General features: G+C 40.9%; 1 protein-coding gene across 9 annotated transcripts in view; it reads left to right on the top strand.

Moving 5' to 3' along the window:
* MAP2K4 (mitogen-activated protein kinase kinase 4) overlaps nucleotides 1–25,171 on the top strand; it is a 114,214-nt gene that overhangs the window by 41,946 nt on the left and 47,097 nt on the right. For all 9 annotated transcript variants that reach the window (XM_059668595.1, XM_059668587.1, XM_059668593.1 and 6 more), the window contains one exon: nucleotides 15,647–15,821. In XM_059668595.1, coding sequence (XP_059524578.1) covers nucleotides 15,647–15,821 — 175 coding nt within the window. The remainder of the gene's footprint in view (nucleotides 1–15,646; nucleotides 15,822–25,171) is intronic.

Genomic DNA, 25,171 nt, shown 5'->3' with positions numbered 1-25,171 from the left:
CATCTTTGAGGGTGGAGCAGTCAATTAGCATATTCCCTCTTTATTGGATAGGATTAGAGGCCCGGTGCACAAAAATTTGTGCACTTGGGGGGTCCCTCAGCCCGGCCTATGCCCTTTTGCAGTCTGGGACCCCTCGGAGGATGGGGGGATCGGGCCCAAGCTGGCAGTCAGACATCCCTCTGGCAGCCCGGCAGCCCTCAGGGGATGTCCACTTGCCAGCGGGGAGCAGGCCTAAGCTGCAGTCGGACATCTTTAGCACTGCTGAGGAGGCGGGAGAGGCTCCCCCCACCACCGCTGTACTGGCTTGTGGCTGAGCAGAGCTCCCTCTGTGGGAGCGCACTGACCACCAGGGGGCAGCTCCTGCATTGAGCGTTTGCCCCCTGGTGGTCAGTGTGTGTCACAGTGACCAGTCATTCCCAGTCGTTCTGCTGTTAGGGTCAATTTGCATATTACCTTTTATTATATAGGATAGAGGCCTGGTGCATGGGTGGGGGCCGGCTGGTTTGTCCTGAAGGGTGTCCTGAATCAGGGTGGGGGGTCCCGCTGGGGTGTCTGGCCAGCCTGGGTGAGGGGCTGATGGGTGTTTGCAGGCTGGCCACACCCCCTTTAGGGTGGGGGGTCCCCACTGGGATGCCTGGCCAGTCTGGGTGAGGGGCTGAGGGCTGTTTTCAGGCTGGCCAAGCCCCTTCCCCCTCCCCCCCGGCAACAGAAGCTTCCAGCCTCTCCTTTTTTTCTTTTTTCTTTTTTTTTATTATGGGGTTTATTTACCTTCTATAATTGAAACTTTGTAGCCTTGAGAGGAGCTCAGAGCCGGCGAGGGCGGGCAGGAGGGAAGCCTCCTGCTCGCTCCAGCTCCGTGGCCACTGCTGGCTGAAAGCAGGTATCTGTGGTTTATTTACCTTCTCTAATTGAAACTTTGTTGCTTTGAGTGGAGCTCAGAGCCCACCGCAGCTAGCGGGAAGCTTGGCTTCCTCCATCATTGGTGCAACCAAGCCTCCTGCTTGCTCCAGCTCCGTGGCTACCGGCTGCCATCTTCTTTGGGTTAATTTGCATATAGTCACTCTGATTGGCTGGTGGGTGTGGCTTAAGGCATAGTGAAGGTACAGTCAATTTGCATGTTTGTCTTTTATTATCGTGGATTAATCATTGTAGTTAATTTTGGAGTTCTGGCTTCTATCCCAGCCACTTAACTCTTATTTTAAAAATATATATATTTTTTATTGATTTCAGAGAGGAAGCGAAAGGGAGAGACAAAAACATCAATGATGAGAGAGAACCGCTGATTGGCTGCCTCCTGCACACCCCCCACTGGGGATCAAGCCCCCAACCTGGGCATGTGCCCTGACCTGGAATTGAACTGCGACCTCCTGGTTCATAGGTCGACATTCAACTACTGAGCCACGCTGGCTGGTCGTGACTTTCATTATTTTATACGATGAGTTAGAAGAGAGGGATTTGTTGTGTGTGTGTGTGTGTGTGTGTGTGGGTGTGTGTGTGTGAGAGAGAGAGAGAGAGAGAGGAGAGAGAGGAGAGAGGAGAGAGGAAGGGAAGGGAGGGGGGTATTGGCCCAGGTGTGTACTACTTCATGTAAAATCTCATACTTAAGCTTCATAGGCTAAGTGTTTGTAAGGAGGGAGAGGGCTCTATAGTCTTGTGTGTTCTCATTCCCCAGAGATGTGCCTAGGACATCTCTGGTTAATTCCTAAGTGAGAAAGCCACTAGTATACATGAGTTTAAAAGGTGCTGTTTTTTGTTTTTTATTTTCCATCTCTGAAAATTGTTGACACAATCTCAGTAATTTGGAATTACTATAGTGGAGCACTTTCACAAAATGATAGTAATGGAAGAAATATTTATAGGTATAGCTCTAGATGGTTTGGATCAGTGGACAGAGTGTTGGCCTATGGACTGAAGGATCCCAGGTTCGATTCTGGCCAGGAGCACATGCCTGTATTGCGGGCTCTATCCCCAGTGGGGGGTATACAGGAGGTGGCTGATCAATGATTTTCTCTCATCATTGATGTTTCTGTCTCTCGCTCCCTCTCCCTTCCTCTCTGAAATCAATAAAGAAATGAAAAAATATAGGTATAAATTATTACCCCAAAATTTAAAACACCAATTTAAATACTACGAGATTTTTCCTTTCACCCCCCCGTCCCTCCCAAGCTGGTTTAGATTTACTGCTGCATACTTTTTCTTTCTTTTTTTAAAAATAAAATGTTTTTATTGATCTCAGAGAGAGGAAGGGAGAGGGAGAGAGATGATGAGAGAGAATCATTGATCGGCTGCCTCCAGCACATCCCATACTGGGGATCAAGGCCACAACCTGGGCATATGCCTTGACCTGGAATTGACCTGTGAATTCTTGGTTCATGGGTCAATGCTCAACCACTGAGCCACACTGGCCAGCCCAAACTTTTTCTTGTTGTGGCAAAGCATACATAATATAAACCTAACCATTTCTCAGTGTACTGCTCAGTGGTATTAAACATATTCACATTGTTGTGCATCTGTCACTACCATCTATCTTTAGAACTCTGTCATTTCTCAAACTGAAACTCTGTAGCCATTAAGCACTAACTCCTCATTCCTCCTCCCTACCCCTGCCAGCCCCTGTTCTCTTTCTGTTCTTTGAATATGATTACTTTAGGTATCTCTTATAAGTGGAATTACACAATATTTTGTGTCTGACTTATTTTACTTAACATGATGTTTCTATACTCCATGTATGTTGTAATATATGTCAGAATTTTCTTTATAAGCCTGAATAATATTTTATTGTATGTGTATATGACCTTTGTTTATCACTGTCTGTGGTGGACATTTGGGTGTGTCTACCTTTTGAGTATAATGAGTAATGCTGCTGTGTGAGATAATGTTTTAAAGCTTTCGTATGGTACTTCTTCAAGTTCAGAGCTATTTAATATTTCCTTCAGCCCCACATTCTGCCTCCGTGTACCTGCCAGCTTGGCACATTCCCCGAGTGAGAGATTCATGGAGAAGTGATTCTCAGCAGAGGGTGTGGATGACCTGACTGTCTGTGTGGCCCCTTACCCCTGGAGATTCATGGTATCGTCTCCTTAACCTGGATGTTTATAGGCGAGGGATCGAGCGTTAATTCTGGAATGTTTATTGAAAGAAATTAATGATAAATGTTGAGTTTCTTGTCTGCTAAAAATGAATTTACTTTTGGTATTTTAAATCAGTGGTTGCCAGCTGGTGGTCCACAGACCACTGATGGTCAGTGAGGTCTGAAAGGTTGGTGACTGCTGTTTTAATTCATCTATGTTCTTGAATCAGAGACTTAGGCAGACATTTAAAAGATTTCCCTGTTCTTTAACCTATAGTCTAGCAAAGTTCTGATTTTTAAAGGAATGTCTGCTTACCTTGCTTTTGTTGAGGTTTCCAACCATTTCTAAACAGGCAGCAAGCTAAATAAATAAATAAATAAATAAATAAATAAATAAATAAATAAATAAATACACATATTAATATATAAAATATTTTTATTTAGAGGGGAAAGGAGAAGGAGAGAATCACTGATGGGCTGCCTCCTGTATGCCCCCTACTGGGGATAGAGCCCACAACAGTCATGTGCCCTGACTGGGAATCCAACCATGACCTCCTGATTCATACATAGATACTCAGTCACTGAGCCACGCCGGCCGGACCCCATCCCCACTTTAGGTGCTGGTCAAAAGCCTGTACTTCTGACCGACAGGCTATAAGTTCCAACTGCCTCCTCAGGTTCTATTAATTTGCTAGAGTGGCTCACATTGCTCAGGGAAACACGCTTACCAGTTTATTAAAAGAAATGATAAAGGATACAGATGAACAGTCAGATGAAGAGATCTGGGTGAGATCATAGGGTGCGATCTGGGAGAGTCCAGAGCAGGAGCTTCTGTCCCGTGGAGTTGGGTGGGATACCAGCACCCAACTGTGTTCCCCGCCCTGAAAGCTCTCTGAACACCCTTTGGAGTTTTATGGAGGCTTCATCACATAGGCACGATCAGTTATTAGCTCCATTTTCAGCCTCTCTGCACTTTGGAGGCCTGGGGCTGAAAATTCCAAGTTTCTAATCATGTCTTGGTCTTTCTGGTGATCAGCCCCCATCCAGGAGTCCCCAGTCACTTCATTAGAACAAAAGATGCTCCTAGTGCTGTTATCACTTAGGAATTTACAAGGGTTTTGGGAGCTCTGTGCCAGGAAGGGGGGAGTAGGTATATATAGGGTGCCCCCCCCAAATGTATACAGACTTACAAAGTTTATCAAGTATCTTTTTAGAGTTAATATAGAACACCAGTCAAGTTACATAAGCTATGGTATACTCCTCAGTAGTCAGATTCTCCTAGGAAATGTGTAGGAACATGCTGGTTTTTTTTTTTTTTTAATAATATATTTTTATTGATTTTAGAGAGGAAGGAAGAGGGAGAGAGAGATAGAAACATTGATGATGAGAGAGAATCATTGATAGGCTACCTCCTGCATGTCCTGAACTGGGGATCGAGCCAGCAAGCTGGGCAGGTGCTCTGACCAGGAATCGAACCATGACCTCCTGGTTCATAGGTTGACGCTCAACCACTGAGCCATGCTGGCCGGGCAGGACATGCTATCTCTATTGTGCTTTTATTGAAAAAGAACATTTACTAGTCTTTCTAGCTCCCTACCACCCCCCACCCCCCACACCCCTCTGGTACAGAAAAATATAAAGAAAGCCCAAATGGTCCATAATTTTTCCATTCAGATAGTTCATGTTACCCTTTAAACCAGTGGTTCTCAACCTGTGGGTCGCCAACCTGTGGGTCGCGACCCCTTTGGGGGTCGAACGACCCTTTCACAGGAGTCGCCTAAGACCATCAGAAAACACATGTATAATTACATATTGTTTTTGTGATTAATCACTATGCTTTAATTGTGTTCAATTTGTAACAATGAAAATACATCCTATATATCAGATATTTACATTACGATTCATAACAGTAGCAAAATTACAGTTATGAAGTAGCAACGAAAATGATTTTATGGTTGGGGATCACCACAACATGAGGAACTGTATTAAAGGGTCTCGGCATTAGGAAGGTTGAGAACCACTGTAGTAGAGGTTAGGTATTCAACAAAAACTTGCTAAATGCATGAAAGAAAATGTGTTGGGTTGCTTTGGTTTCTGACAGCTACCAGTTGCTCAGAAAGCTTTGATGCACTCCCTGACTCTGAGATATCCTTATTCCATTTCCCAAGCTCCCCTTTTTTGTCATCCACTCAAACCCCAAGATAAGGAGGAACACACCTTTTATTCCTGAGAACTTCGGCAGTTCCTCAGTTAGGAGAGAGGTATAGTAACCACCTGTGTGAAGCTACAATGTTCTCTGTACCAGTGTCTTGGATCATGGACAATTTTGCACCTCAAGGGTCATTTGTGCCTGGAGACAGTTTTGGTTATTAAACCAGGGGAGGAGGGTGCTCCTGCCATCTAGTGGGCTGAGTCCAGAGATGCTGCTCAGCATCCTACAATGCACAAGACTTAAAAGAATTATCCACCCTAAAATGTCCAATAGTGCCAAGGTTGAGAAGACACAGCCACTTTCACAGTCTCCTAAGATAGAAGGGTCAAAAACTGGCACTGTGAAGGATTAAACAATTTTTTAATTAAAAAAAAAAATACATTTCACCAAAAGTTGCTCTTTAAAACACTGTTTTCAATTTAAAAATGAAAATGATCTAATGGCTGTCAGTAAACTAGATAAATATATAATACATCTATACAATGTAATAACAAATATATAACTAATTGAAAAAGAATAGAGTAATGTGCTAATTCAGAAGTATCCTCAAGATGTACAAAGTGAGCCCTAGCTGGTTTGGCTCAGTGGGTAGAGCATCAGACTGAAGGGTCCTGGGTTTGATTCTGGTCAAGGGCACATGCCCAGGTTGCAGGCTTGACCCCCAGTAGGGGGCGTGCAGGAGTTGGCAGATCAATGATTCTCATCATTGATGTTTCAATCTATCTCTCCCTCTCCCTTCCTCTATGAAATCAATAAAAATATATTTAAAAAAAATAAAAATAAAGATGTACTAAGTGAAAAAATCAAGCTACAAAGCAGTGTACAATACGACTGCTTTTTATATAAATATTTTCATGGATTTATACAAATTATATATTTTGATATTTGAACAAGTTTTTCTGCCAGGACCTATTACACTTAGAGGGTTTAATCTTCAGAGAGAAATATTAAGAGCATGAAGCTTACTGTTTTATAACTTTCTGCACCAAATGAATTCTCTTACCAGAAGCACACATTACTCATTTTTAAATTTTTGTTATTGTTACTCCTCACCTGAGGATATTTTTCACCTGAGAATATTTTTGCCTCCTGCATACACTCCAATCGGGGCCTGGGATTGAACCTGCAACCAAGGCATGTGCTCTTGATCAGAATCAAGCCTGGGACCCTTTAGTCTGAGAGCCAATGCTCTAGCCACTGAGCAAAACTGGCTAAGACCATGGTGCATTTTTAATTTTTTTAAAAATATATCTTTATTGTTGAAAGTATCCATTACTCCAGCGGTTCTCAACCTGTGGGTCGCGACCCCTTTGGGGGTCGAACGACCCTTTCACAGGGGTCGCCTAAGACCATTGGAAAACACATATATAATTACATATTGTTTTTGTGATTCATCACTATGCTTTAATTGTGTTCAATTTGTAACAATGAAAATACATCCTGCATATCAGATATTTACATGACGATTCATAACAGTAGCGAAATTACAGTTATGAAGTAGCAACGAAAATAATTTTATGGTTGGGGGTCACCACAACATGAGGAGCTGTATTAAAGGGTCGCGGCATTAGGAAGGGTGGTTCTCTGCTCTACTAGTTACTATGGTGGACACAGGGTGTGTCACATTAAAATAAAGAAGTGTGATTGCTACTTCATAAAGATTAAAGTATAGAGGTAGACACAGCCATTCAGCAAAATATATAGGGATAGGCAAAAGTAGGCTTACAGTTCTGAGTATGGGGGTCAGTTTATTCTTGTATTATTTATTAATTATTGTATTTTCCATACAAACAACTGTAAACCTACATTTGCCCACCCGTGTATATTTTTTAAAAATTATATTTTATATATGATTATAACTAGAATATGTATTATTTAAGGAAAAGAACCAGATACTCTGAGAGAATGGAAGAGGAGCCTGCTTTAGAGTGGAGATGTTGAAGTCATTAAAGACTTCTGAGCTTGTGTAGTTTTTAGTAGATTTGAGGAAGGGACTGACTGATAGAGTGTCAGTGCAGTGAATAGCTTGTCTTTGAAGTTGCAAGATGTCAAGGTGGGAAAGATTCAGCTTTTCATGGAATTGAACGAATGGCAATTTGATTAGAGAAGGATTGAATGAGAAGGGAAAGTGGATTTAAAATAAGTGTGGAGAGGTAGTCATGGGCCAGATAATGTATGGCCTTATTGGTAAGGCTTGGGATAACATCTAAAGTGCTGAGGGAAGGTCTGCAGGGTTATGAGACGAGTGACATGATTTGATCGATATTCTAAAGTGATTATTCTGGTTGCTGTGGAGTATGTTTTGGAAGGAGGCAAAAATGGACTTAGGGAGTCCTAGTAAGGTTGTGGTCATGTAGCTGAAACATAATGGGCGACAATGAATGATAAAGGTTGATGACAGTGGAGATAGAGGGAAATGGACAGATTCCAAGAAATTGTGAAGGTAGCATTAACAAACATTGATACTATTTTGTTTTTTGTTTTTTTAAATATATTTTATTGATTTTTCACAGAGAGGAAGGGAGAGGGATAGAGAGTTAGAAACATCAATGAGAGAGAAACATCGATCAGCTGCCTCCTGGACACCTCCTACTGGGGATGTGCCCGCAACCAAGGTACATGCCCCTGGCCGGAATCGAATCTGGGATCCTTCAGTCCGCAGGCCGATGCTCTGTCCACTGAGCCAAACCGGTTAGGGCAACTATTTTGAATGTGGGTGGTGAAAGAGGGGTAAGTGTTCTTAGTGACTTCCAGAATTCCGGGTCAGATGATGGGTTCAGTTGCCATTACTGAGATGGGGACCCTGGGTATGGGTATCTGTGGGTGAGGGAGTGTAGAAAAACAAGAATTTAGCTACCCAAAGGAGAGTCTAGATCGGGAATTACAGGTTGAGAGTCCTCAGCATATAGATGATATTTTTGTCTAGGGAGACAGAGTATCTTGATGAGAATTGGAGCCCTGGATTTCCTAGTCCCCAGGAAATATAATATTTAGAGGTGGATAGAAGAGGAACAACAGGCAGAGATGGGAAAGACACTTGAGAGGGTAGGAAGCAAGTTAGTAGGGTCTGATGTCATAGAAACCAAGCACTGTTTCAAAGGGCAGGTGGACGGGGTGGTGGTCAACTGTGTCTAAGGACAGGATGACTCCTGGGACGCACTTTAACTATTCTGACTTATGTACTTGTGGGAAGGAGTTTTAGCTACCAGTTGAGATTGGGCTTCAAACAGGGAAAGATCTTAAGAAAACTTGTTACTTGTTGGTTTGGGCAGCTTTCTTGACTTTGTTTTGTAAGAAACACATCCTAGAAATACTATTTATTGTAAAGGTAAGTTCTGAGTACAGCTGACCCTCCGTCAGCTCTTACTGAATGTGCCGTCTATAGCAGCGACATGCAAACACCAATGTTTACCCTATTCTCTCTAATATACCCTTTTCCTCAGTGGTAAAAATGCTTTCTATTCCATAAATCTGTACTGCTTCAAAATACTGCAGATATGTATGGTTAATGCAAATTATTCTGTTCACTGAATATGGACATCAAAATTTGAAAATTTATATTTGGAGTGTCTGAGCGATTTTTTTAGACAACTTTTTTCCAGTTTTCTTCCTTTTGCTTTACCTTAGATCTTAGCAGAGATACTCATTTTGTTAGTAATGCCAGGAAGCAGGCAGTTTCCATGGCAACTGACAGACTGAGATTGCTGTGGAAATTTCCGGAATTAATAGAGCTGCATTGCAGAAGGATGCATAAAGCAGTATTCATCTAGACATCATAACAGTATGGACACAGAAGAATAGTTGCAGTGGTGTTCAGGGTATGTGTTCCCTTTATTTTCCTGTCTAAAGAGCCTTGCTAGTTATATATACATATGGTGAAAAGAGTAAGAGCTTCAGGCATTTCAGTATATGTTGGCTCGATAAAATCAAGGATGCTTAGGGGGAAAAAAGGGAAGAAATTGGGAAGCATTTCTAGGAAATCAAGATCAAGATAAATGAAGTAGGAGAATGTGATAATGAAACAGGAGGAGAAAATGCACTTCAGATTGATTAAATAAAGATTCTTATGGATGGTGGCTCTAGAATATATATTAAAGGAAAATCAGTAGGTATTGGAAAGTTTCAGGAATCAAGTTTTCATGCCTAGGAAGAAGACAAAGATAGGGGAGGTATTAAGGAGGTTGGCTGCTGACTTAATTACATAATTATATGTATATTATGCTATACATATATCATAATGTGATAGAATCAGGGGAGGGATATCAGACCCTTAATTTCATTCCCTGTTGATTTGTGGGGGATTTTTAAGAAAAAGCTTGAAATGTATCTTGAGTTTAAATTCTGGAGATACTGGGTTTGGGTGGATAAGTGAAGTTTCTTATCTTTCAGAGCTGATTATAAATTTGAAAGAGAAAAGGTGAAAAATGAGTAGGTGTAATTTAGATCATTTAAAAGATATATAATTTAGATGACAGTTATTTAGATCATGTGATCAGCAAACTATAACTCAGGAACCAAATGTAGCAGCTGCTAATTCTTTTCTCTCTCTCTCTTTATTGTTAATCCTCGCTCGAGGATATTTTTCCACTGATTCTAGGAAGAGTAGAGGAGAGAGGGAAAGACAGAGAAACATCAATGTGAGAGAAACACATTGATTGCTTGCCTCCTGCATGAGCCCAGACCAGGGCCTGGGGCAGGGAGGAGCCTGCAACCAAGGTACGTGCCCTTGACCGGAATTGAACCCGGGACTCTTTGATCTGTAGGCCAATGCTCTATCCACTGAGGCAAACCGGCTAGGACCAGCTGCTAGTTCTTGTAAATGAAGTTTTATTGAAACATAGTCACACCCATTTGTTACATAGTTGCAACAAAGACTGTATGACTGGCAAAGCCTAAAATATTTACTATCTGTCCCATTACAGAAAAATTTTGGTGACTCTTGGTTTGGATGTTGTATTTGATTCCTGGGGCTGTCAACAAATTATAGATTTGATGGCTTAAACAGAGATTTATTCTCTTGTAGTTCTGGGGGCCAGAAATCCGAAATCGGGGTGTTGGCAGGGCCTTGCTTCTTCTGAAGGCTCTAGAGGACCCTACCCTTTCTTCTTTCAGCTCTGGTAGCTCCTGATAGGCTGTGGTAGCAGAATTCCAGTTGCTGCCTCCAACCTCTTTTGGCCTTTTTCTTGTATCTTTCTATGTGTTCTGTCTTCTCCAGCTCTGTCACTTATAAGGGTATTAGAGGCCTGGCGCACAACATTTGTGCACTGGGGGCCGGGGAGTCCCTCAGCCTGGCCTGTATCCTCTCGCAGTCTGGGACCCCTGAGGGGGTCCTTAGCACTGCTGTGGAGGTGGGAGAGGCTTCCGCCACCGCCACCGCCACTGCCACTGCGCTCACCAGCTGTGAGCCTGGCTTCTGGCTGAGTAGCGCTCCCGCTGTGGGAGTGCACTGACTACCAGGGGGCAGCTCCTGCATTGAGCGTCTGCCCCCTGGTGGTCAGTGCGCATCATAGCGACCTGTCGTTCTGCTCTTCAGTTGATTTGCATATTAGGGTTTTATTATATAGGATTTGTCATTGTATTTAGATCCTGCCCCAATCTGCAATGATCTTTTCTTGAGACCCTTCTGAGGTCCCAGATGATCTATCTTTTGGGGAGGAGGGCCTACTGCATATGGTTTTGAAGACTTGGTTTTGGCTTTTTAGACCACATTCTATGTTAAGAATAGCTAGCTACTGGCAAGTTTCCTTTGGAAACCTATGAAGAATGTATTCTCAGCAATAGGTTTGTTGACCTGCTAGGGAGGGTATTCAATTTACTTTCCAAGGACAGGATGATATAGGCATAGTTGAAAATCATAGAAGACAGCCTCTATGATGCAAATATAGGCAACAGGGTGGCAATAGTACTAGAATATCACAGGAAAAACAACACTAAAATATTCACAGGAAAGTGATGAGGAGTAGTGTCTAACACTTCCTGTTTTCATCAGTATCACCTCAACTCCCACTTGCCCAAAATAGCAATTTGGAATTTGAATGAAAGATAATTGGCACCAAAATAAGATTCAGAGTTTTGAGGGGTTGGACTCATGACTAGATTATGACAGTGGTAAGTTTTGACAAATGGTGAATGATTCAAAATTAGTAGATTTCCTAAATGAATGGAGGAGTGGCAATGTGGAATGTGTACAGTGGTGTGTGAAGCTATGAGTCTGAGACTTGACGCTGGGGAGAACCTTTGTGTCACTATGGGAATGAATACACAGGCCCATGCAGGAAGGGTCTGTGCTGTGTTCTTCGTATGTGAGCTCATGTGTAAGCCATAGTAACCGTAGTAGATATCTATCCTTCCATCCCTTGGAAGTTTCATTTAGCATGTTGGTATATTTGGAAATGTTTAAGAAGTGATATATGCCCATGGCAAAGAGTCAAATAGTAGACATAGGATTCCATTGTGGGTGCTGGAGCTGCAGGGAGAACCTCTTCATTATGTAATTTGAGGGATCCTAGCCTAATGCCTATATCCTCACCTGTGCACCTTAAAATGAAACCTCTGATTTAGATTTATGGAGATAATCATTAGAATAATTAAGCAAGAATGGTTAGAAGTGGATTCAACTTAGGGTATAAGCAGTACAAACTAGTGTAATATACTTTTAAAAAAGTGATTGGGACTGTAGATCAGGGATTTGCTGAGGACTGGGTGTTTCTTGATTTCAGTATATGTGGATGCAGAGCAGTAACACTGAGTCCAGGCCAGGACTTTCAGGCAGCTTCCTGGAGGACAAGACTGGGTGGTCTGTTTGCTTTCTAATCAGATTCTCTTGTCTGTAACTATGTATGTCCTGAGCACCAAGCTGGGAAGTCGGGAAGCCTGGGGGTGCAAGTTTTCTCTAACAAAGGATTGTGTGCATTAAGTGCCACCAGGTTGTCATGTACGCTTAAGCTTAAATAGTTTCACAGAAGGATTAAAATCCAACTACAGTTAGACTTTAATGTTATATATTTTTATTGGCAGCTATCTAGAATATACATAAGGAAATAAAATAGGATAAAGTTTAAAACATTTAGCATCATTAGCTTCTAGCCACTAAATGCGCATAGCAATGCCTAGTCCTCATGATGACTGAACTGGGACCAATGCCTGCCCTCCTCCCCACTTAGAAATAATTTGGTATTTGCAACCATAGTAAAACAAAGACTTATATTTTTGATATTTATTTTATATATTTAAATGCCATTTATCAAAGAAAAATCAACCAAAAAAATGAGTTCGTGTGTCACCTCTGACACATGTGTCATAGGTTCGCCATCACTGTTCTAGGTTTATGGAATCATTGAATTTTCAGGTAAGAAATTAATAATGAAATGATTAGGAAATCCTGATACTGTCTAGTAGAAGTAACACTTAAATCTTGTTGGACAAATTTTCCTCAGATGAAAAACTGCAGCTAAGGTTTTGGGCACTTGGTACAGTTGCCTCATTGATGCACTGCTAGAGTTCAGTGGTGACGGCTCAGGTTGGCTTCTGGGCTAGTCTCTAGAGCACTGTGTCTGTTCTACGCACAGTCCTTTGGGAGCCATTGTGGTTGGAAACACTTAAAAAACAGTAGCTGTGAAATTGGTTCAGGATCACTGAAAAGATGGCCAGCCCATATTATTGAAGACTACGGACATGCCCTGGTGACATTCCAGAGCATAGTTTTCTGTGGTTTTCACGACTCTTTTCCTGTCTAAATGAGAAAATGGAGCTCTGTGTAGTAATCACATCTTCCTGTTTATCTAACTTTTAGCAGCTTTATTGACATATGTAATTCCTATACTACACAATTCACCCATTTAACTCTCCAATCAGTAGCTTTTAGTTATTCAGAGTTGTTCATCTGTTACCTTAATCAATTTTTGAACATTTTCATTAGCCTAAGATGGTAACCTGCATAGTTCAGCTATCAATCTGTTCACTTTCCAAAAGAAAAAAAAAAAGGACTTTTTCTGGAAATCACATAGCAGCCTATATATAGTAAGCTAAACTATTAGCAGAGATAGTATAGCCGTTGTGTGATTTTTATGTAGTAATGAAATATCATTCATTTTGTATCTGAGTAATAGTAGCAATAAATATTCTATAACACAGTGTGATCATGAGCATGATATCTGTTGCCATATTTTACTGGTTAGAAGCAAGTTACAGGTCCCATCTGTGCTCAGAGAGGAGCTTACATAGAGATGTGAGCACCAGGAATGTAGAGCTTAGGGACCACTGTAGAGCCTCTCTGCCATTGCCCTGAATTAGTGAATACTTCAAAATGCCGCTTCCAATTTACACACAATTTTAATTACCTTTCTTCAGCTCCCTCAGCAGTAGGCTGGTGCTGTATATTTCACCAGTGGTTAAACTGTACCGTACAGATGGTGTTTACTTGCCATTGATCATAGAACAGTAATCACTATACATGGAACTTTTTGATGCTAGAATGTTTCCTGGCTTAATTTGTATACTTCATGGAAAAGATTACTGAGGAAATTAGTCTCTGGGCTTGATGTACTTGCCTGGATCTGATTTCCATCTTAAAAACTTCGTTCAGGCTTCACGGCTGTTCCTGACTGGTCACTTAGGCCACTGATTTCCGGGCTCCTGTGATTCTAGACTCTAGAGTCTGAGGTACACCGGTGAAAGTATTTGGAAACTGGATGAATGAAGGCTGGTGTTATGACATGTTAGTATTGTGATTTGAGAATCTGGCTTTTGGTATGCTAGTTCACTAAGTTGTTACTTTGACAGTGTACTAATCTTTGAACAATAATCTTGAATCTTGGCTATTGTTATGTTTTCACCTTGAAGAGGTTTTATTTATTTTTATTGTGGTATAATTGGCATTATATTCATTTCAGGTACATGATTTAATGATTAAATATTTGTGTATATTGTGAAATGATCACCACAGTAAGTCTGGTTAACATCCATCACCAACTACAGTTACAAATTTGTGTATGATTAGAACTTTAAAGATCTATACTCTTAGCGACTCTCAGATATATAATACTCTATTAACTATAGTCACCATGCTGTACATTACATCCCCAGAACTTGTTTATTTTATAACTGGAAGGTTTTACCTTTTCACCAAATCTTGGTTATTATTAATATCAGTGTACCTGGTTATTCTGGAGCACTTTAAAAATTCTAAATATTTGAGAACCTTAAAAATAGCTACAAAAACCAAAAAAATCTGAGAAATGTTCATAAATGTTGGAAGAAGAAAAATAAAAAAACCCCAAGCATATAAACTTTTGTTTGTATCTCCAGATGAGATTTAAAAAGAGATTCTGATCATTTAATATGAAATTAAAAAAATGCAGATGATACTTAGTAGAATGTTTTTCTTTTATGTATGTTTCACTCTAGTTGATGCAGTTTATTCCTGCACATTGCAGTGTATGTGTATGTGATAAAAGAGAGAGAGACACACATACAGACAGAGGGAGTGAGAAATGAGATTGATTTTTTAGTTTTAATTGGATTTTTTTTTTCTTTACGAAGCATGATTAGAAGTTAATATGTTCTCTAGGTTGGAATTTTGGAGGTGAAGTTTTTATTTAATGAAAATCTGTAATGAGTAAGCGCTCTTGTCTATGAATTATTTATGTTCACTCCATTGCATTATCTAATGAACAAAGGCTCAAAGTTTCAAATTTGAATTGCACATGGCAGTTTCATCTTAGAGCCAGCGGAATACTCATTTAACTATCCCCCTCCCTGAGCATGGCATTATCATGAACATGGCAGTACACTGAGGTGCTAGTTCCTAAACTCTGCCAGAATCACCTGGGGATCTTTAAAAATATGGTTTCCTGCCTCTTGTCCCTAGGTTTTCTGATTTAATTACTGTAGGGTCTAAAAAATTCTCCCCAAATGATTCGAATGTGCAGCAGAGTTTGTGAATAGCTGCACCAGGATTGTGAACCTGGAATAAATAATATTGGGTGAGGTAGGATGAGAACTTTTTGGAAATGGGGCTTATAGCTCTTGGGATTCCACATTTGATAATACAGTTTGCAAAGTTTGGAAAAGATCTATATTTGGAAATAAAAACTGGTGTGCAGAATTAGTTTCTTCAATAAATGGAAATTAGTTTTATAAATCCCATTAAATCTGTGTTTATGGATTACCTAAATTTCAGCCTTTCTTAATTCAGTGTGTAAAAAACCAAGATAATACAAACACAAAACTCCCAAAATCTGGAGGTCAGACTGTTTTAGTAAATTATGAGAAAACAAATTCCCCACACATTAATTGCTGCTAGCTAAAATAAATAAGTCAAATCATATTTAAAATGTGGAAATTGCTTTTCAATATTTTAACAGAGAGAGACTGAGAACACACAGCATTGAATCGTCAGGAAAACTGAAGATCTCCCCCGAACAGCACTGGGATTTCACCGCAGAGGACTTGAAAGACCTGGGAGAAATCGGACGAGGAGCGTATGGTTCTGTCAACAAAATGGTCCACAAACCAAGTGGACAAATAATGGCAGTTAAAGTAGGTGAAGCACATAATTATTTTTGGAACTTTAATCTGTGAGGTGCAGTTTCTCGATGTAGTAATACTACTATTCTGTTCTTTGTGGTAAATGTGGGTGTCCATAAAATTGTTTCTTCGAATTCTTTGAGGGTGTTTCGTACAGAAGTTGTCTTATGGTGGCACATTTTCTCTCTCTCTGAAACCATGAGTGTATGAAGTATGCATGTTCACTGCACTTTTGGCATGATGCATTAACATGTTTTAAACTTTAGGCCCTTCCACGGCCCAGGTGAGTTCAGGCCGGGCGGCTGCACCCCTGGGAGCAGGGCAGTGCTGCACTGAGCCAGGCGGGGAGCTGGAAGAAGAGGCAGCGCACTGGGTTGGGCAAGGTGCGGGGCTAGGGCTAACAGCAGTCTTACTGAAGGTTTCCTGGAAACCACGCACATGCTGTTGCCACTAACCTCAACCTTACTCGGTCCTGACCGGCTCGGCTTCTGTTTGTTTATTTCATCTCCACCCAGTACTGCCCTGTTCCCTGGTTTGGAAGATGTATTAAATGTATACCTTGTGATAATGCTGTCACATTCTGTCCTTATTGTGAGTGTCATGCCACTTAATATGTTCATTTAAAAGAAAAAATCAAAGCGTGGCCAGAAATGGAGATTGGCCCATAGATTGTACCTGGCAGGCTTATGTTGGCACCTGTAATGAACTGATGGTTTCCATCCCACTCTTAGTTGGCCCATATAATTGTAATTTGTTCACTTGTTTGTTCCGATGTTTAATGAATATTTGCTCTGTGTAAGATATTTTAGGAAAATTGACAGTTGGGGTGGAGGGCAATTTAAAGAAAAGTAAAAAAAATAAGATATGGATATATTGTCATTGAATTTGAAATTCTTAGAGTGATAAATAATGTTCGAGTTTGTAAGACTTGAGAATGGGTTTGCAGACTAAGCTGTCTTCCTGTTAATTCCCTATTTTGAGAGTTTATCAAAGTAGTTTGATGAGAGGGGAGCCTCAGTTTCTTGCTTGATTTTGGGGAGTGGATTTATATTACATTAATATAAAAGGCTGCCTGTGTTGAAGTTTATTGTGAGCAAAATGTTACTATTTTAGCCTCCTTCATTTTTGAGCATTTCTCCTTGCTGGGTCATTAAAACTAGTGAGAAATTAATGATGGAAAACTGATTTCTCTCTGTGGGTTCTTATCTTGGTCATATTTTCCCATGTGATGAGATCTATAGACTTTTTCTCAGAAAGGCGCAGACATGTATGAAATTTTGCATATAACCTATAAACCTCTAAAGATGAAGATGCTAAGACTTTTGCTCTGGATTATCTGTTGAAATAAAATGTTGTTTTTCTTAGAATGAATTGTTTCTCTTTTGATTTTGTGCCACTGCAGAGAAGTGGAAGGAAAGTCATTTTATTTAGACTCTTCTGCATGAGTATTGCATTGCCCCACGTTGTCTGTTCATAACATCCGCTTTTGCTTAGCTGGGCCTTAAGGGAAATCTGCCCTCTGTAACTAAGTTCTAACCCCTCTCCCCCGGCCCCCCCTCCCCAACACTAGAGAAAGCACTTTTAAGTAATCATGTCCTGCTGTTTTCAGTGTGTGCTGTGTGTATTCCCCTGTGCTAATTCACATTGGGATCTGTTTTAGTAATCTGGACTGGCTTAGTCACAGTTAATCGGTCTTAAAGGTAAATAAAGAAGGTACTTCATTTTGACATTAAAAACATTTTTCTTAATTTGATAACCTTCGGAACTATATAATGCTGACTCAAGTTTTGAAGGAATTTAAAAGTGAGAATAGGAAATTGTCGCCATTTGTAATTTGACCTTATTTTGTGAGCCTCTGTTGGGATGCTATTATGCATATATCCATAACCCATGGACACAGACCGTAGTGCTGTAGGCAAAGGGGGTGCGTAGGGGAAGATTAAAGGGGGGAGGAAAGGGGACATATGTAATACTTTGAACAATAAAGATAAAATTTAAAAATCCCAACTCTTGCCCTGGCCGGAGTGGCTCAATTGGTTGGGTATCATCCCATGCACCAAAAGGTTGCTGGTTTGATTCCTGGTCAGGACACATGCCCGGACTGTGGGCTCAATCCCTGGTGAGAGCATGCAGGAGGCAGCCCATTGATGTATCTCTCTCACATCAGTGTTTCTCTCTCCCTCTCCCTTCCTCTCTCTCTAAAAATCAGTAAATATATATATTAAAAAACAACCCAACTTTTAAGAAATACTTTTAAGGCAGTCTTGGGACCTACAGACTGGTAATGGTCACATTTATGACCACTGTTTGATACCCTGAATTCTTGAGCATGTGTGATAGCTTAGCATGAGGAGGGTGGTAATATACATATTAACCAATGTGTTGATAAGGTGTACTTGATGACTGATATATGCCATCTATTATTATATAATACAATATATAAATACATATATTGTTGGTCTCTTTGAAAAAGCTTAACCTCTCATCACACCTAAGACAGTTTGTTCCCTCATTCCTTAGGCACACAAGCCAGATTAACAAGTACAAATACATAGAAGCAATGTATGAGTAAGGAGTTCGATTTGACCTTGTACATGTAGAAAGTGAGTTACTGAGCACCCACTGTATTTAGCTCTGAAAGTGGGACTGTAGAGATACAAAAATGAACTGTGAGACTATGGTCCACAGTGCTGTGAGTTTCCATTGCAGCGGGTGAAATGAGACATACACTTGAAGTAGCCCTGTACCAGTGTTTTAATGTGCACTTTGGGACTTTAGAAGGATTACTTTGTTAGATATTAAGCTTATACTGGAAATCATCCTTAAGATTTACTTGCAGTATCTATACAAAGATGAACTGTGATATTAACCTGATAGTTAAATAATTATTATCTCTCATTTTTAATTTTGAGGGAGGGAGCCCTTCCCCAAGTTATTTTGCCAAATATAAGAAATGTTTGAAAAAATGACGTCTTAATTACCAGAAATAATTACCTCCAAGACTTAATCTAAAAATCAGTTCAGACAAAATAAATCAGATTCAATAAGATAACATTGTAAAAGTTTTACTTAAAATAATGTTTTGACCTTTGACCTGAGGACAGTCTCCCCAAGCTGCTATTGTCGTACTGTGTTAGGACGAAGAATTGGAAAATATTAACCCTTTAGTTTTAACTGCACACATCTGAGGAAACGGCCTTCTTTTTTTTCCACATGGTGGTGACAGGCCTGGTTTACGTCTGCCTGAATGACAGCGTCACAGGGCAGCCGTGGGCAGAGCCCTTGTCACCAGAGGGTCTTCTAGAGCTCAGGAAGGACAAACTTCAACTGGCTGGGTATTCCAGACTTTGATCAGCATCCTCTGCAGATAGCATTTTATGCCCATTTTGCATGATAGTGGGGTAGCCACTGAATGAAGACATTCGACATGTTCATCACTGTCCTATGACGGTAAAGCAGGTGCCTGGCTAGCTCTCTGGCAGGGTTAATCATAGAAAAAGCCCAGCATTCAGAGCAGACATCAGAGGAAGCACTCGGGATTAGCTCTCTGAGCCAGGATTAGAGACACCCAGGAGAGTTAGGTCCACGGGTGATCAGAATCAGGACACAGGAGTGAACAGTTGGAGAGAGTAGCTGAAGTGCTGTGGTTCAGGCCTGTGGGCTGGACTTGAGTAGAATGACACACACATTGCTGACAGGGAGGCATGATCTTTGGGCCTTGACAGGGAGCCCCCACCTGGCCCTGCCTGCAGTGTAAATCCTGCTTGTGTGGACTACCAGCTTTCCTAATGTTTCCTAACAGACTCATGTCCAGGTTGATTTCCTGAAGGCATGCATGCCCTGTTCCTATTTGTAGGCTATGAGAGAAGAAACAGAGGAGAGTAGAAAAGAATGAAAATGAGAGGGAACATAAGGGAATGAAATTGCTGAGACTAAAAACGGAAGGCAATGGGATTGTTATTTGGAGGGTTAATGCTGAAATAAACCTGTGATCTCCTTGGAGATTGGAACTAATATTGGACAGGTAGGTAGGGCTAGGAAGTTATGTTAAGGCTGTCACCACTGATCATTATGAGGACCTTTTAGTCTTTTACTTGTGAAGTAACCTGGGTTTATCAGAAAGTCAGATTGGCTGTTTGAAATTAGACCAGACTGCGTAGGCTGGATTGAATTTGTGATGTGACCTTGTATTTAAGGGTTCAGATGTGTTCTGTTTCTTGGTGATCTAATTTTTCTTATTTCTTCAACACTCAGTGTGTTTTCTCTACTCTTCCATCTCTCCTGTTGCTTTGATTTAAGTCAGTGGTTCTCAACCTTCCTAATGCCGTGACCCTTTAATACAGTTCCTCATGTTGTGGTGACCCCCAATTTCATTGTTACAAATTGAACATAATTAAAGTATAGTGATTAATCACATAGGCGACCCCTGTGAAAGGGTCGTTCGACCCCCAGGTTGAGAACCGCTGATTTAAGTGTTCCTGATCCTGGGCTGGTAACCTGACCTCGATTCTGCATTCCTGCTTCTCTTTGGTGTTTGGATCTTGACTTCAGTGTCCTTGACCTGGAATTGAGACCTGTGTTAACCCCTAGGACTGCTGGGAAGGATCAGAGCCCTGCATCTGACAGTATCAGCATCCCACCGCTCAGCCCTCCCCTGAGCAGTGTGGGTTTTCATCTGCCCATCAGGAAGGCCTCCTTGGTGCAGGTGGTACTACCAGTATGGGACGGCAGGGGCCAGCAAAGTATAGCTTCGTTTGTTTTCCCCACCACTGCAGGGGCCCTGCCATTTCTGTTGGAAGTTCCATTACTGAATAATTTAGGTGGAGAGTATGAGCATTATTGGAGAAGGTTCATTTTAGTCTTTAAACATTGGTGTTGCACATTGTTTCGAAAGTGCTAGAATGATATTGGAAAAGCTTTTTTCTGATAGTATGGAGTGCTTTGTTAGGAAATTTGGTTGAGTTTCGAAGGCCACAGTGCTAGTGTTTGATTATCCAGATCACTTGTGGGATACACAAGTCATGGCCATCTTGTTTTGAATTCAGACTGACTCCAGTGTCTTAGGCTCTCATTTGATTGGCTAGATCATGTGGCTTAATTTAGAAATACATGATTGATTGAGCCATATTATTTTATGCTTCCTAATGTTGCTTAAAGTTGTGGTGTTGCAAATGAAAAGTGTAAGTGGATCACCGCCAGCACTGGGCTACCCTCTGGTCAGCCTTGGTTTTGAACTCAGGTCCCTTGTGTATTTGGGATTGGAACTCCTGGTATACATGTGTTTTTTTGCTATTGCTCTTAGTGGTTTTTAGAGTGTGGTTTCAGAATTATATATTCACCCAAATAAATTAAATAGACAAAATTAGTACGATTCTGGTTGATGTAAGGGGGCAAGAGGCGGGAAATCTGCCTACCCCTACTGAAAGTCCTTTTTGGCATGACCTCTGAGAAAACCTTTGGGGTCCAACTAGGACAGTTTGGAAATGGGGGCTCTAGGGGAACTTTAGTTCACCATGCTGTGTTTCTGAACATTCTGGATATCTAGTTTCTGAAACTCTACTATCACTGGTTGATTTGACTGAATTGTGACATAGTACCATAAACCCCAGCTTATATAGTTACTTGGAGAAAAACATGTCTTATCACACTTCATTCTAAATGAGGGTCCTCTAACCAATATTTGATAATCTTGCACATTTTTCTGTCATTCTTTGTTGTCTTATGGCCGTGCCTCTAAAATTGGTTATACATCACATTTTTACTCTTATCTCACTTTTTTTGTTGTTGGTACTGAAGTAATGACCTATAATTTATGATCTGTATGTAAGCCCTTAATTTTAATGTTAAGATTAACATTGTGTCCTTTACATATGAGTGATGTAATAGGAAAGAGGAAGAGGATGATACCACCCTTATCAACATATATCAATCCTGTCCCATTAACTTTGTCCTCAGGGAAACTTTCCCATAATGTAATATTGCATATGTGTTTGGAACTGCTCTCCAAAGTTCTCCGATGATACATAGCAGAAGATATATAAAAGCAATTAATTGGGCCCTGACCAGTGTGGCTCGGTTGGGTGTTGTCCCGTGCACCGAAGGGTTGCCAGTTCTATTCCTGGTCAGCATACATGCCCAGTGGCAAGCTCAATCCCTGGTAGGGTGTATGCAGGAGGCAGCTAATCGATCTTTTACTCTCATATTGATGTTTCTCTCTCTGTCCCTCTCCCTTCCTCTTTGTCTTAAAAAAAGCTCAATAAAAATATTTTTTCCCCAAAAGCAGTTAATTAGGCCTCAGTATCGTCAGAAGAATGGGAGGTACCATTATTACATAATTAATTAGTTAATTATTTAGACTAAGATACCATTGAGAGTTCAGTAAATTGATTCTAAAGACTTGGATGGTTTTGCAGTTAAGATTTAGTATCCTTTATGCCTTAGTGAAAGCATGTATTGTCATAAATTCATACAATTGATTTAACAGACACTCTTTAACATGAAAACCATTTTTGCACCTATGATCAGCATTCCAAATACTTTTTTTTTTTAAAAAAAATATATTTTATTGATTTTTTACAGAGAGAAAGGGAGAGGGATAGAGAGTTAGAAACATTGATGAGAGAGAAACATTGACCAGCTGCCTCCTGCACACTCCCCACTGGGGATGTGCCCACAGCCAAGGTACATGCTCTTGACCGGAATTGAACCCGGGACCCTTGAGTCCACAGGCTGATGCTCTATCCACTGAGTCAAACCGGTTAGGGCCCAAATACTTTTTTGTTCATTTGTTTGTTTTGGCTGATGTTGGCTCTGGTTGGACCTTATTAGTGATGGCATGTGAGCTGTCATGGGCATTTTTGTTTGTGGTCTATTTAGAAGACTCTTCAGCAGCGGAGAATGAACCTGAGCAGCAGGGATAAGAGCCTTGCTGAACTTGTGGGGTATAGAATCTTAGTATGGAAATAGGGAAAGTGAGGATGCCTAGGACTTTCTGTAGCCCAGAAGAAGGTGATCGCAAAGTGATGTGCTGTGGTGGTTTCTGGGGTTTCCCAACTTTGGAAATGGAATTCCGGGCATTTCTGTGGGGAAAGCAGCCTCGTTGTAAGGATCAGAATGTTTGTTAGGATCCAAGGGGACACTTAGGGATCTGGGTGTAATCCTTGCTCTTTTACCCCCTACATCACTGATCGAAGTTGATCTGAAGTCAGCCACTGACTGGCGATGGACTCCCCTTCACTTTATTCACAGACACTAACCTTAGGAGGGTTCTTTAACAAGGAATGCCTAATCGCCAAGGGTGCGTTTATGGCAGGAAAGAACTAGTGTTTGTAGATCCCAGAAAGAGGACACATTTTCAAAATACCATTATTCTAACTGTATCAGTTAACATATGGTACTTTCTGTTCTTTTCATCTTTTGATTTTAAAGCAAAGACTGTTGCAGCTTCACTATCTCACTTTTATTTTCTGTGGTGAGGAGTTCCACCTCAGCTCTAATGTTATATGGTCACTCATGTCCTTATTCTAAGACTTCCACATGGATGATATTTATCAGTGCCCCCTTGGCACAAACTCAACACAGGGAGCTTCTGATTCATTCTGTCCTGTGAGTGGTTGCTCTGACATCATACCCATTGACAAGATGTTTGGACGTTACTTGGAATATGGAATACAACTACCTTTGGAACCTTAGGTGGTGAGAGGTACATATGTAAAGGAAGGAGCCACAGCCACTGAGAGATGAGTTTTAGCTACCTGCAAGTGATAGCAGATCCCACACAGCTTTGCTGGAAAGAAAATACCTTTTGGTGTCTGATTTAGGTTGGTGGTAAATTGAAAATAACACTTTGGTCCTAGCTGGTTTTGCTCAGTGGATAGAGCAACGGCCTGTGGACTGAAGGGTCCAGGGTTCGGTTCTGGTCAAGGGCACATACCTCGGTTGCAGGCCAGATTCCCAGCCCTGGTTGGGCACGTGTGGAAGATGTATCTCTGTCATGTGGCTATTTCTCTCTGTCTCTTCCCCTCCCTTCTACTCTCCAAAAATCAATGGAAAAGGATCCTTGGGTGAGGATTAACAAAAGGAAAATAACACCTTGCATTACTAATGGCCAAAATACTGATCGCTTGCTTTACCTTACCCCATGTCAAATTGTTTTAATCAGTACTTAGAATAATGTTTAAAGGCATACATTGAGTTTCTCCATGTTTGCTGAATTCTTCCCTCTGCGGGGTTTCATCGTGTCCATGCCTTAATTTCTGATCGGGAATTTGGCCCTCGGTCACTTTTGCACACTTGCACCTTATTCCTCACTTACTCTAAGCAGCTAAAGATAAACGTGCAGCAGGGATAAGAGTCACCTATCTTGCTTGAGCCCTACAAAGAAGAGAAGGATTTTTCATGTGAGAATTTGTCTCCAGGATTAGTGGTTATACCCTTCCACGTTAGTTTTCCCATTTCCTCTTTCCTTGTATTTCACTCCCCATATATTCACTCCATTTCAAAACAGAAACAAACAAACAAAAAAGAGTATCTGTTGGAAATGATAGACATTTTGTAAGTATATTTGATTATACTTACAAAATGCTGTGTTCAAGTCTGTCTTTCTCAGAACTCCTCAGTTCTTGATTCTTGATACGTTTGCAGGTGACTTGTATCTTTTTTTTACCTGGAATGCTCAGGTCCTAGGAATTAACATCTGTTATACACTCTGGAATTACTGTTTTTTAAAAAAATATATTTTTATTAATTTCAGAGAGGAAGGAAGAGGGAGGGAGAGAGAGATAGAAACATCAATGATGAAAGAGAATTATTGATTGGCTGCCTCCTGCACGCTCCCCACTGGGGATTAAGCCTGCAACCTGGGTATGTGCCCTTGACCAGAATCGAACCTGGGACCCGTTAGTCTGCAGGTTGACTCTCTATTCACTGAGCCAAACAGGCTAGGGCTGGAATTACTATTTTGTTTTGTTTTTTAAACAAAACCCAACAACTTTCATTGTTTAAAGCAGCGGTTCTCAACCTGTGGGTTGCAACCCCTTTGGGGGTCGAACGACCCTTTCACAGGGGTTGCCTAAGACCATCAGAAAACACATATATAATTACATATTGTTTTTGTGATTAATCACTATGCTTTAATTGTGTTCAATTTGTAACAATGAAAATACATCCTGCATATCAGATATTTACATGACGATTCATAACAGCAGCAAAATTACAGTTATGAAGTAGCAACGAAAATGATTTTATGGTTGGGATCACCACAACATGAGGAACTGTATTAAAGGGTCGCGGCATTAGGAAGGTTGAGAACCACTGCTTTAAAGTATTACGTCTCCTTATTTCCCCAATTTACCTCCCCTCCT

This window comes from Myotis daubentonii, chromosome 16, assembly GCF_963259705.1.
Source record: "Myotis daubentonii chromosome 16, mMyoDau2.1, whole genome shotgun sequence".
Lineage (NCBI taxonomy): Eukaryota > Metazoa > Chordata > Mammalia > Chiroptera > Vespertilionidae > Myotis > Myotis daubentonii.
The sequence above is the reverse complement of the archived record's forward strand: the minus strand, read 5'-3'. Positions and strand labels throughout refer to the sequence as shown.